We start from the raw sequence: 13,875 nt of genomic DNA, 5'->3' as shown, positions 1-13,875 counted from the left end.
ACTCCAGCCTTATCTTGTCTGCAGTTTTAAACAACAGAAAATGAATCGCTGCCAGAGGTGGTAAACGTGGCCAAAGTGATGATCACCTATGAAAAAGTCAGATTCCAAAGTAGCATTTAGTCGACCTTTAAAAAATGGAGACGAACGATCACCAAAAGCTAATGAGTGGAGCAGTTAATGACTCTCTCTCTCGGATCGGTACTTCCGAGGAACTTAAGAGGAAAGAGTCGCGCGATAACTGACCAGGAGGGAGACGGACCAAACATTGACCTGCTCTCCTCCTTCCACAAAGCCCCCGAAATCTAGATGTTCTTTCTGGAAACAAAGGCAGAAAAGAAAACCCTTTCATTCCACACGCTCCTCCATCCCTGGCTGAGCCTCATTTATACATAAGCGTCATTATCTGTCTCCGAGGTCTGTTCACGAGGAGACAGTGATCGAGCTGAAAGGCTGTCAAGACACTTCCAACTGTGACCGCTTCCTATTATTATGTCATTTTGAAGTATAACACTCAGAACTACATTCAGGTAGACTAATGACTGGTGGTGTTGTCAGGGAGACCACTGTCCACATCAGCTGTCATCTCAATCACTCACCTGTTTACAGGCAAAGGTTTAGCGTTAGAGAACACGGCGGTGGAGCCTCCAGGAGATGGATCTGGCTCCTGAAAATAAGCTCACCTCCAGCAAATTAATTTAGACACACTGCAGCAAAGGTAAGCGCGCCGTGGCAACAGGGAAGATAAAGGTTATGTGATATATCAGGCTGCTTCATTACTGTACCTCGCTCTCCAGACGGAGGGGGCTTTTATTTTCCGCAGTATTTTTTGAACTCCGAATTTAATCCTGCAGAGTTCAGACAACGGCTAGTGTGTCAGAAGGAGGGAGTCGGGGAGAGTCGAGGAGAGCCTGTGCTGAATGCACTTTCATCTGTTAAGTCTCATGCCCAACTCTGTCTGTCGATATGTTCTGGCAGGCTCTCTGCAGCCAAAGCCTGAGCCTTCCAAACAAGACTGGCTGCTGGGGGGTGGAGGGGGGGCAGAGAGGACTGGCTGGTAAATTGGCAGCCCTGGGAATACAGGGTCCTCTCCCAGCCCTGGATTCGCCCACTCACATGCTTCCATTCCCCTTTTTACCCTTGACCACTGACCGCCTGCACTCCCTCACGCTGGCCAAAATAAATCTGCCTTTCTAACGTGTCATCTGTTCATCGTCTTCCCCTCACCCTCCTCACTCTCCCTTCTCACCCATGCACTCTTTTTATTTTTTCAAGTCTCTGCATTAGAGTCTGTGCCTCCCTGGTTCTCACACTCTGCTCCAAAGTATATTCCTCCTCCTCATCAGCGTGTCTCTCTGTCCTGAGGAACGAACCTCTGCCTCATTTTGTTGATCACATCCTTCAACAATGGTGCAAAACTCACACTCGCTCTCCAGACAAACACAGCAGCCCACATACACACTGGTACGCTCACGCAGGCGTGCACTGTAGGCATACTAACCAAATCTGTTTGAAGTGTGGGACCCTAAAAGAAGAGAGGGCTCCTGTGGGCATTAAGTATTCATGTGACGTGTGCTGGGCTGCAAATGTGCACGCGTGTGCGCCGGGGTTTGTATGAAACTCTTTTCCTTTGTGTGTCTGTCCATGTGTGTGTGTGTGTGTGTGTTGAGAGTGTTGAATGGGAAAGAGAATACTTGCAAATTGCGCCGCGAGCAGCCAGCAATCGAGTGCTGACACCTCGTCTGGCAGTCAGAGGGAAAAAGGGGCTGGGCTGAGAAAAAAGAAAGAGAGAGAGAGAGAGGGGAGAGAGAGAAGGCAGTGTGTGTGTGTATACGGGTGAGTGAGGAAGAGAGAGGCAACGGCAGAGAGGGAGAGCCAGAATGAGAGAGAAAACGCGGCAGGACAGCTGCCAGCATTTCTCCGACAGCATTGGAAGGACAGAGAGGCGGAACCAGAGTATGAGATTCTCCTCATTCTCTGCCACCCGAGGAAATCTTCCAGGCTAGCCGTGCGTGTTGATCCTGTCTGCTCCTCATTCTGCCTGTGAACAGCACAGACTCTGGAGGAACACGGGCAGCAGGACCTGCAGCCTCCCACAGCAGCCACGCCAGAGTGGATTTACTGAATGAGAGACTGGATGAGGAGAACTGAGTTGGAGAAGAAGCTGTTGCGCTGAGGTTTTCTTTTCTTTTTTAGTAGCTTCTGAACTGATGCTGAACTTTTGCTGGTGAAGAGGCATTGTGGTGGGGTGGCGGGGTGGTTTGGGTGTTTTACTGGAGGATCTTTTTCTCATCATCAACATCTCTCAGCTCCTAAGAAGCTTTTTTTTGGGGACTACCTGCAGACCCTCACTGTGATCCGACTGTTATCCCAGGGGACCCTCACCTCTGCCCTGCCCAACCTGGTGCTTGGTTACTCTAACGCCCATGCCTTGTCCTCCTCCTCCTCCTCCTCCTCCTCCTTTTCCTTCTCCTTTACCCACCCCTCCTGCTTCTTACAAACCTCTGTGAAACCAAGTGGAACCTCGATGATTGCGATTGCAGCAAAAAGGACCCCCGATCCCCAACTAGTGAGCAGCCCCGCCTTGCTGCGATTTCTCGAAGACTATGTTGGCCTATCACACATGCAAGTAATGGAGAGCAGCGATAAAACGACCATGGACTACAAAGTTGAACTCTATCACTTGTCTCTTTTTTGACTATGACCACCAACTAGACAATGGATTGGAAAGAGCTGTAAGTACAACGCTGCAGCATTTTCAAACTGATGCATGTTTCACTATGTCATGGTTGTTGTTTTTTTTTACCTAAGGGAAAAAAACACACTCAGTATTAAGTATAATTTGCACTCCATCAAAAATCCGACTGCTCAGACCCCCAGCTCTGCAGCAGAGTCGAACTAAGTTGTGCAGGTAAACAGCCTGATTTGCATGTGGATAGGGAGCGAACAGGTGGACAAGCTGTTGTTGTTGAAGAAACGTGAGCTGCACTTCACACTCGATTTTTCACTGACTGATCACATATTTGGGAGACGGAGACAGCGGTGGGGAGGGGATGACGGACGGAGGGAGGCAGGGAGGGAGGGAGGTGAGGAGGGGGCAAGCAATTAATTTCTCCTGTGTACCTGCATTCGTGTTGGAGGAGGAAAAAAAAAGGCAGAATCATCTGTTTTTCTCCACCTTCGGAAGATCACATGTGCAGCGCGGATTAGATCTCAAGGTTACAGTGTTGGGCTGTGAGCACTGCTGGCTGCTCAGGACCAGTGTGAGTCAGTTCAGTTCCATCTTCTGTCCCTACTGGGCGTCCTACGGTGACTTCTGATGCCTGATTTATGACAAAGGTATGGAAACAGAATAGCGTGAGAGAGAGAGCGACAGGCTACATCTATCTTGTGTAAATGTGCTGTGGATGCCTCTCATAAATGTACATACACACACTTGGTTGCACACACGTGCCACGTGCGCTCTGGCTGTAGCCCCCCCTCCACCCCACCTCTCCCTCTCCCTCTCACATTCATCTATTCCATCTCATTTTTCCTCGTCACACGATCCGTCTCACATGCTATCACACATCGGCAGCTCCCTGGGGAGACCCTTCTCCTGTAGCCTTCCAGGATGCAATAATTATTCCATCAGTCGGCAGTGTGTCCCTGATTGTGCTCTTGGGCTGTCGCTGCAGGGGGCAAACAGTAGAGTGGGTACTGCCGGGGAGAGGAGGGGTTCAGGTTGTCACTCCAGCGTGCAGGGTGGGGAAAAGAGAAAGGGGAGGGGCCACGTTTTTGGCACAGCCCCACCCTCCCTGTCCAGAGGAGCTGGGTTCAGGACTAATGAGCTCCGGCTGGGCTCTTTGGAAGCCACTGGTGCACTCAAGTACCTGTGCCTTCTCTAGCTCTCTCTCTCTCTCTCTCTCTCTCTCTCTCTCTCTCTCTCTCTCTCTCTTTCTTTTGTATATTTTTGAGGGAAAAATCAATTACCTGTAAATGCTGGATCGTTTACTCTCCATTTTCTTTCACTTCTGTTCAACGTTTGCCTTCATGTCGACAACTGCCTTTTCTCTCCTTTTCATTTCTCTGAAATTATACTACTGCACTCAATGTCCCTGGAGTTTTACTTTCTCCCCCTGTCCTTGAACATCTCGCTGAGGTGCATTGTTAGCTGATCCAGAGCAATGTCATACCTGGAACGACTCTGCCTCGGGCAAGAGTCCCTGCAGGCCAGGCAGACATATTGGTGCTGCCCTCTGAGTGGCAGAGGTTCAGACAGCAGGGAGTGGATGTCTTAGTTGGTGGTGGAGCCATTCTCTGTCTCTTCTCTGCCGTCTCCTGGAGACACCGGGCTGCGATGACAGTGGATTTTAATTAGAAAGCCAGATTCAATTACAACAGAGGTATCTGTTAGCTGCTCGCACAGCCATTTGTCTGCAAAGAGAACACTTAAATATAGAAGAAAGGGCTGGGCTTACCTGCTTCCCTCGGAAAACAGCGGCCGTCCTGCTTTGTGTTTGAGAGAGATAAGTTCATTATTCCCACGCTCATTTAAACAAATGCCAGTTATCTTTATGGTTCTTTTTATACAGAAATGGATTTTCATTTAAACAGGAGAACATGTGGTTAAACTGAGTTTGCTGCATTGACCTTTATGAACAGGGGTGGGTAAACCCTCTGGCTCATGGGCCAAAATGAGGTTCCACATTTGACTGGTGGGGCGGTTCAGTAATAGTTGGATATAATTTAAATAATATGTACAAGAATAAAACAAATGAATTAAATCAAAGATCATGTGTGACATCTGATGTCTGCTGCCATATAGTGGCGTTAACAGAAATTACAGTCGATTCAATGTAACACCTGAAACAGATGGATTGGCATCGATCTCTACCATCCCATGTACCAGCGGGCCGAGTTAGAAAGCTCAGTGGGCCGTATCTGGCCCATGGGCCTCAGTTTGGCCAAGTCTGTTCTTTAAACAGAATAAATTGGGGGATGAAGGAGGAGGTTGTTGAGCTGCAAAAATCTAGTAGTCGTGGATTGCTGTAGCTTTTAATACAGAATGTTTTGGCTTAAAGAAATAAGGCTGTGACCTTTATGTCACGGTATCACTGTGTGATTTCCAACAGTGTATCAGTGTACCCTTTAAAAAAAAAAGAAAAACTGAGTCGATTCCTTTTCAAATGTGCACAAAGAGCTCTTTGCTGAGGAAAATATCATCCGACTGAATGCAATTTGCTGGGATTTGTTTTGAACTTTCTGCCACAGCATGACTTTGTTTGACATCAACCTCCTGCGTTTCTGTCTTTCAGGGCAGCTCAGAAGCTGAACCTGTCCTCAAAACGGAAGAAGCACCAGCCGTCTCTGCTCCACCCACAGGAGCCCTCCATCTACCCCACCAACTTCAGCGGGATCCTGCAGGTGTCCCCGCCCCCGGCCCCGCCATGCCTGCTCCGAGCTGTGTCCAAAGTGAAAGAGAATCCAGGGATGGGAAAGGTGAGAGAGGGCACTGGGCAGTTGATCTCCGTCATCCACATGGACTGCCCATACAAACCCACTTGACCCTTCACACACTTACATACACAGACAGACCCTTATTTGAAGGGGGGCGGAGGGGGGGTGCAGAGTGGCAGCACAGTGGCCCAGAGGCAGCATATCTTCTGCTACAGTCCACAGAGATGAAGTCAGATAATCTCTCTGGAATGTTATGAATTCGTCTGATTCATGTGACCAGCTTCCTCCGTCTGAAGTCAGAATAAAGTTAAAAACTCGACTTCACTGGTCATTCCCATCTCCTTTTAAGGCAGCCATGTGTAATGATAATGATGAAAGTCAGACTGGCAGCAGTGGGACAGTCATTAAACAAAGCTGTATAAACACAACATTCTTCCTTTGTGCTTCATTAGCTATTGTTTGGGGGAGCCGACGTCCTGTATTTATACAGAAGTCCCCTAATAAGATTAGCTCCCACCTGGATCGGAAATGCAGGCTCTTGTTGCCAGGTACACAGATGTGTTATTGAAACACAGACTTCGGGGAGGGGGGTGGGGGGGGGGGTCCTACAGACGTTTGACGTAGTGGAGGTCTACCACAGGTAGTATGAATATTTGTTGTCTTCCATTAGGCCCACAGCCAAGGAGTGGACCACATGGAAATGGACCAGTGTGGCCCTCAGATCATGTGACAGACAACGAATCTGAACGTAGCCCATAATTTAGTCGTTTTTTTTTTGTTCTTCACTCCGTTTTCTTGACACCTGACAATGCTGTTGCGGTGATATAGTGCCGTAGGTGCAGGACATGTGATGAACCCGATCATCATGATGAACATTTTGGATTGGTCAGCCAATGGTCAGCCAATGGTCAGCCGATCCAAAATGGTTTATGGAGTTGGTATGAACTGTCATTTTCTCCTCAGTTTTGTGGCGTCAGTGCTGTTTCCAGTGGCTGTTAGCTCTGGTTCTGTCTGTTTCATATTAGCTCATATTATTAAATTGGATGTGAGCGAGTTGAATGTCTTGTTTCCTTCAATTCATACAAGGGCCGCTCCCACATGTGTGCTCCTGACCTACATCGACTCTTGAGGCATTGGCAGTTGAGTGGAGGGAGAAATGCCAAGTCGCTCTAATGGATTTTGTGGGGGATCAGAGGACAGGGAAACAGAGGCCATTAACACAGGGTCTGAGGTGTGAAAATACTGTAGCCAATCCCCTTCAGCCCCCAACATCTGATCTTTGACAACATAAATAAAACTGACACACAAGTTTGTCTGGTGTCCTCTGTCTGCCAGACAGTGTCTCTGTGAATGGTAAAGCCCACTTTAAATATCACAGCAAATGTAATCTACTCAGCATATGCACATGTCAGTCAGGATAACAGCCCCCTGTGGAGTGTAAAGAGAGTGCACACTTGGCCCGAGGAATCCAAGATGAATTCATTCACTGAAAGAAAGGAATTTGCAGTGACTTTGTCTCAGAGTGCGGGGGTCAAGATCTGTGGAAATATTTAGATACGAGTCGCTAGCCAAACGGTCATCTCTCAAAACGTGAAGGGAGTTGGATGATTTCTAAGGTTTTCATTTCAGTGCCTGGAGGCGTCAGACGTGCTTTAAAACTGTGCAGGATTTGGTTTCCGATCACATTTACTGTAGGATATACAGTAGAAACTCTGCTGTTGATGTAGTGTTAGGTGTAACACTAAACACTAAGGGAGTTGACAGGAACTCCAAACACTGCTATACATATCCCACGAGCTGTTTACGTCTGCTGTCAGTTGGAGATATATTTCAATCTTCTCGCGGACAAAACCGTAGCAGCGTATATCTGACCATCAGGTTGCTGAGCAATATCAAGTTATCAACATTTCCAAAGAGGGTAATCGTAGACAGGGGTGTCATGTGGACGTGCGTGAACCCAGGCACACCTACAGACACAGTGCTTCCTTGGAGGAGCGTGGAAGAGTCAGGAAATTGCTGTTGTGTGAGCGAGGTGCCACCGTACACAGCTGGGAGAATGACTTCATCTCCACAACCACGACAGTTATGTTGGGCATGAGCAGGCCTGCCAGGGATGGCTGCAATCGACACCTGCAGATAGAAGTACTGGTCCGTTTTACTGCATGATGTGGTGGTGATACGATGGACTCTACTGTGTTCTGTGGAAGGAATGAACAGACTGTTTGCTCCTTAGGTAAAGTTTAGGACTTTAGGAATGCTACAGAGTTGGTTTGGAGTTTCTGTGACGCTGAACTGATAATTCCCAGGTGATCTCAGTTGTTCAGGTCGTATGCAGTGACGTTTACGTCCTACTGTTTTCACAGGAAACTTTATATTTTCAGACCTATTGTCTTAACAAGAAGATAGTTCTGTAAATCATGGTCTAGGTTAGAGGAAAACAGATGTTAAAGAGCAACTAATATGACCTGGTAATGAACTTACTGACATTTTAGGGAAGTGTTCGTGGTATTGATTGAGAGAGAGTTCAGCTCATAAATCCATCCAATCCAATCCATTTCCATTATAGAATCATATTCTAGGAATCACTTTCGTATTGGCTCTTAGTCAAGGGTCACTACTGCAGTAGTACACATAGTGGGTTTGGTACATTTCAACACCTGATGTCCCATCCCCACCTTGGACACAGGGACCAGGTGTATTGAACCTGGTAGAAATCCTATCACCTTTGTTAAAAAACAAAAAGAAGAACTAGAACCTAGATATTGGAACCACATGTGTTTTTTTGTTAGAAATCTTGAGAACATATTGGAACCACATGTGTTTTTTTGTTGATCTTGAGAAAATCTCCCTTATCCTTTTCCCGACTTGTACATTTCGATAGTTACTTCTGAAACCAGGTTTTTTTTATACCTGTTTTCAATGATGATTCAGATGGTGTTGTCCATTTTCTGTTTTCAACACTGTCTATGAGTAAAAAAAAGCCAGAGGGAGTAGATGGGCTAAGTGGGGGGCCATATGCTCCCGTGCTGGTGAGCTGCACCTGGTCCAAAGAAACACCCACTCCAGGTATTATCCCTCTGCGTGGGGCTTCAAACACTTTAATATCCACCATTTTCTGCTATGACTCTCACTTCACACCTTGCCGTCTGTCTGACACCATTAGACAATGTTGACCCATTGACTTCACCAGTTTCCATAGCGACCAACAGTGTCCATCAACTCTGACACTGTGGACGTGATGTTAATGCACAATGCTGAGCCATGTTCTTAGTTTAGATCCTAACCCATATTCGCAATTCCCAAGGTGCACTGCTGCATTTTTTATTTCTCCTTGTTACTGCCCTGAGAAAAGATGAATCGTGCAGAATGTCGTTTTCCTCAAAACTCCCGTCCTGCTGACTCTTATTCTCTACCAAAAGATAACCACTCTGGTGAAGTCCTGTTTTCTAAACCTCTTTTTAATTCTTTTCACTTTGATTCCAGGTAAAGGTGATGATGCGCATCTGTCCTTCCCTGGAGACCGCGGACTCTTCAGAATCTCAGTCCTTTTTGAAGGTGGACAGCAGGAAGAAGCAGCTGACCCTGTACGATCCTGCGTCCAGTCCACACTCCGGTTCAGGACACAGGAGATCTGCCACCGTGGCTGTTCCAAAGATATTTGCCTTCGATGCTGTTTTTACCCAGGATGCCTCACAAGTAAGGGCCGGTGTGAGTGTGTGTTGGTTTTATAAGGTTCTGTTTGTGAGTTCAGACTCTCAAGGGCAAACAACACGGTGCTGACAGGGTGTGGCCTAGAGAAACATGTCTGTCTGAGGTCAGAGGGCGTTTGTTCCCATGTGGACAGCTGGGCTTTTACTGCCCCCGGGGGAATGGTTTGAATTTACTCCTGTTATAGCCAACCTTTCTTTCATAGAACACTTATATCGTGTGGTCCTGGGTAGAGGTCACATATTTGATATTGTTTATTTTCTAGTAACTTTGTTGCAATGACTGTGAACAAACAGCACATTTAAAAAAAAAAGTTCAGACACTGCAAAGGTGTTCAAAGTCATACAGTCCATGTATTTTCCCATGGTGCAGTAATCTTGAAAATTAGGGGTAAATTATCATCACAATGTAGGACAGTGTTCCTGTAGAGGTGAGAGCTTCAGATCCTTTATCCCTTTATCCTCGCCTCCTAGGTGAGGCAAGAACACTCCTCCTGTAATCTGCTGATGGCTCAAGTCGAAATTCTACTGCAGAGCTGAGACCATGCAGCTAGAATTGCACCACTGGGACAGCACTGCTGGTGGCTAACAGTAACAGCAAGCTGTTCTGCTGTTAGAGGCCTTGTTTGCCGTGTGATGTATGGTGAAAGGGCCTTTCCCGCAGAAGCCGGGGCCTCAGAGGACCCATGCAGAAACAGACTGTGGAAATGGACTACACGTCACGAAACACAGGGGCACACGGAACGCAGAGTCATTAAAACATAACAGTTGTTAAATTAAATGTAGTGTGTACAGGAGGTTTCTAAAAATAACCCACAGTGTTGCCAGATCAATGCCCCTCAGTTATTTCTGGTCACCCTAATATGGACGTCTATGGTTTCCCATTTCTGTTGAAAGTGTTGTGTGATTGGTCAACTGATTTTAAGCTGATTTCACAAGGAGAGGTGAAAAAGAAAACTTTTGGAGTTTCATGAGGTGAACTACTTACAAGTAATCTCGCAGTAGAGACTGTGCAGTTCACTGGCCTGCTGTGCTGTCATCGTAGCTGGCAGCAGATTAATAAAGTGCTGACTCATATATGCATGGAGCAAAGTACATTTCTTTTTAATGGAAAATGTCTAGTCTCCCAACCATGAATTTCTTATTCCTCTGGACCAAAATAGAGTTTTATGAAATCCGTATAAAACATTCATATTGTAGCAGTGTACTCCTCATGGACCAGGGTACGTCCTTCAATAACACTCCATGTTGTAGAGTGTTGGTTTTAATTTCACCTGTTTGTCCATTTGTTGTGGTTGTAGAGTTGTTGTTCTTAGGAACACTCTTCCTAGCAACAGGCTGAACTGAAAAACTGACCATGTCTGCTGGCTGTGTCTGTGTGTTTTTTTTCTTTTCCACAGGCGGAGGTGTGCTCCGGGACGGTAGCCGAGGTCATTCAGTCGGTGGTGAATGGTGCAGACGGATGCATCTTCTGCTTCGGCCAAGTGAAGCTCGGTAAGCTCCTTCACTGGCAAGAGATTAGACGAGAGCCTTTGTTAGCCAGAGAATCCCCTCATTGGTCTTTGTTAGCTACACTCAATGTCCACAATCAGGTTTAGCTGCTCACTCTGCTAAGTCAGGGACTGGGGGCGATTGAAGTGAAGGAATGGGGAGAGAGGTGAGAGTGAGGGTGAGGGATAAAGTGCTGCATCCAGGCTTTAGGGCTCAGTCTGTAATTAAAATCCCAGTAATTGGACCGGCCAGTGTTGAGGAGCTGAAGGGCTCCTCCTCTTCACGCTGCAGTTTCCACTTGTTCTAATTCACCACAGAATAACAGCTTCTGGAAAAGGTTCCTTTAATAAGTGTTTGATTTTTATTTAGCTCACAGTCTATTACCTATAAACCACATCAGTTATTATGATTTTTTTTTTCAGCCGTTTAACACAATAACTCTTCCATGGAAAACATCCAATTTCAGTGTTTATGGATTTGTCAGCAACTGAATGATGAAATAAGTAATTATTTTCTGATTGCTGCGACACACGTAGCCGGCAGTTCTTCTTGTTTTCATTCATTCTCTCCTTTTTTTTTTACACATCCTCAGGCAAGACATACACCATGATTGGCAAAGACAGTTCCACTCAGAACTTGGGCATCGTGCCCTGCGCCATTTCCTGGCTCTTCAAGCTAATCAATGAACGCAAGGAGAAGATGGGGACGCGCTTCTCGGTCCGAGTGTCCGCGGTGGAAATCTTTGGAAAAGACGAGGAGCTGAAAGACTTGCTGTCGGAGGTGTCAACGGAGAGCGTACAGGAAGGCCAATCCCCGGGAATCCACCTGAGAGAGGATCCCATCTGCGGCACTCAGGTATGACGCATTCCACCTCCTCACTCTTTTGTTCGCTGATCCTTTCACTCTCCCTGCAGATTATACAGTATAAGGCCGTCTTGGTATCGATCGGTTTCTGTGTATGATCTGCCTCTTCCTCTCTGAGATGTTTGACTTTGTCCTGTGAGTGCATGAATGTGTTTTTATCCCCCGCCACTCTCCCTTCATCCTACCTGCCTCCTAAATCCCTGCTTTATATTTTCTTCAAAGCCATCTGAAGTATTGATGGCTTTTTTCTTACCTTTGTATTGACTCGGCTGTCAGCATTCATCAGCATCTACTGTATTAGCCGTGTTTTAGTGCCAATCCTCGCAGCACATCCGAGTATTACTGGGGGATGGTGGAAGACCGGAGGTCTGGAGGGACTCACAGCTGTTGCTGTCAGGTGTTGTTTCGGAGGATCTGTACGGACCTTGACTTCAAAAGATCAAGACTTCTTCTGGCAGCCCACGTTACGGTGCCTCCTGCTGGTTGTCTACCTCCTCTCCTCTCATCTCCTTCTCTACTTTTTCTGCATCTCATCATTATCACATCCATGTTGGAGCCAATGCCCCAGCCTGCTGCTGCACCATTACCTTACCTAATCCCCCTCCCTGTGTGTGAATATCTGCACTTTTAATTGCCCCCGAGACCCAATCTAATGGACAGGAATTGTGTGCTGGGGTCCAATTAACTGATCCCCCTCTCATTCTTGTGCCTCTCACACATCTAGCCTTTTTTGCAAACCTGGTGTGGTCTCCCTTGCTCACCATGAACCCTGTCTACTTTCACCCTGCCTCCCCCCCTACCCACTCCACCTCCAGCTCCAAAATCAGAGTGAGCTGCGTGCACCCACAGCTGAGAAAGCCGCCTTCTTCCTGGATGCAGCCATCTCTGCACGCAGCACCAACAGACCGGATGCAGACGAGGAAGATCGGCGCAACTCCCACATGCTGTTCACGCTGCACATTTACCAGTACCGCATGGAGAAAAGCGGCAAGGGAGGAAGTTAGTAATTACATTACTTCATGTCATTTTTCTTTTGTAGCCGATTTACGGCTGGATGCCACACATTGGCAGAGATTTACACGAGGAGATAAACATCTGCATTCAACCACTGTGTATATTTCAACTGAATAAAAATATTGACACTTCTGGTTTGTAAATCGAAATTATACTTAATATATATTTTGTATAAAGTTTTATGATTTGGTCATAAAGAAAAGAAAAATATTTACTGTTTCACTTGTTGTATCAGTGAACAAAGTAACAAACAACACAGAAGTCACTGCGTTACATTTCATTCCTCTACTCGTATCCAACCAATGGGATGGCCTTATTGAGGTACCTTTGTTGTACGAGGGAGTGTACGAGTGTTTCAGCAATCTGAATCATTTCAAACCTCTCACGCTCATAAATCACACAGCTATGACTGTTTGTGGTCTACTGGGCTAAGATGTGCCGCTCCTCATTAAAGGAAGTGACTTCAGGGAGGGAGTGTCTGCACTGCGCTCATCTGGTTATTCCTCTGTCGTTGGCGCAGTGTCAGGTGGACGGAGCAGACTGCACCTCATCGACCTGGGAAGCTGTGAGAAGGTCCCGAGTAAGAGCAGAGATGGAGGGGGAGGCTTGTGTCTGTCTCTGAACGCACTGGGAAATGTCATCATGGCGTTAACAAATGGAGCAAAGCATGTACCTTACAGGTAAGTCAATTACCAGTCATTGAACACCCTCTTATTTATTTTGCCTCCACAGACTATGATTAATTACGATCCTCCTTGCCAATCTGTCGTGTGATAATTTAGATTACCGAGATAGCCTCGTACAATTACTTCCGCCGCTGTTATAAGATTATACTGTAATTCCTCAGGTAAAAAAACGATTAATGACGTGTCACTGGAGAGGACTCGTTAGCCTCTCCTGCCAGTCATGTCGGCTAGCTCCACTGTAATTTTGATTATGGCTATGCTGTTTACTCAATGTATCCCCCAGGGAAAGCAAACTGACAATGCTGTTGAGGGAGTCCCTTGGCAACATCAACTGCAGAACCACCATGATCGCCCACATCTCTGACTCCCCTGCCAACTATGCTGACTCACTCACCACAATCCAGCTGGCATCGCGGATACACCGCATGCGAAAGAAAAAATCCAAGGTAACACACTGATAAATCTGGTGAAACATATGCAGGGATTAAAAAAAAAAAATCTATTGAAATCCAGTGACAACAATTTTACTTTTATTAATGCTAAATAATATTATAATAATACGTTAGAATATTTACAATCATTTTGTAATGCAGTGAAATTTGTATTTAACATCACATTCCTAACTGCTGCTCATATAGCAATTATATTCACAACGTACAAGTGCAACTTTTATTGTA

The 13,875-nt window shown here is 46.3% G+C and overlaps 1 protein-coding gene across 2 annotated transcripts in view; it reads left to right on the top strand.

The window, feature by feature from the left end:
* The window catches only part of kif26ab (kinesin family member 26Ab), a 117,638-nt gene that overhangs the window by 95,882 nt on the left and 7,881 nt on the right, over positions 1–13,875 (top strand). Inside the window, exons 1-8 of one of the 2 annotated variants that reach the window (XM_008331995.3) lie at positions 430–2,732; positions 5,295–5,478; positions 8,920–9,132; positions 10,544–10,637; positions 11,227–11,489; positions 12,314–12,497; positions 13,033–13,192; positions 13,482–13,644. In XM_008331995.3, the coding sequence (XP_008330217.1) occupies positions 2,716–2,732; positions 5,295–5,478; positions 8,920–9,132; positions 10,544–10,637; positions 11,227–11,489; positions 12,314–12,497; positions 13,033–13,192; positions 13,482–13,644 (1,278 nt within the window). In that variant the 5' untranslated portion in view covers positions 430–2,715. Of the gene's footprint in view, positions 1–429; positions 2,733–5,294; positions 5,479–8,919; positions 9,133–10,543; positions 10,638–11,226; positions 11,490–12,313; positions 12,498–13,032; positions 13,193–13,481; positions 13,645–13,875 lie in introns of those variants that run through there. The other variant, XM_017036564.2, reaches the window with a different exon arrangement.

The sequence above is a fragment of the Cynoglossus semilaevis genome, chromosome 1 (genome assembly GCF_000523025.1).
Source record: "Cynoglossus semilaevis isolate Cse_v1.0 chromosome 1, Cse_v1.0, whole genome shotgun sequence".
NCBI classification, from domain to species: Eukaryota; Metazoa; Chordata; class Actinopteri; order Pleuronectiformes; family Cynoglossidae; genus Cynoglossus; species Cynoglossus semilaevis.
This window is presented reverse-complemented; position numbering and strand designations above follow the sequence as displayed.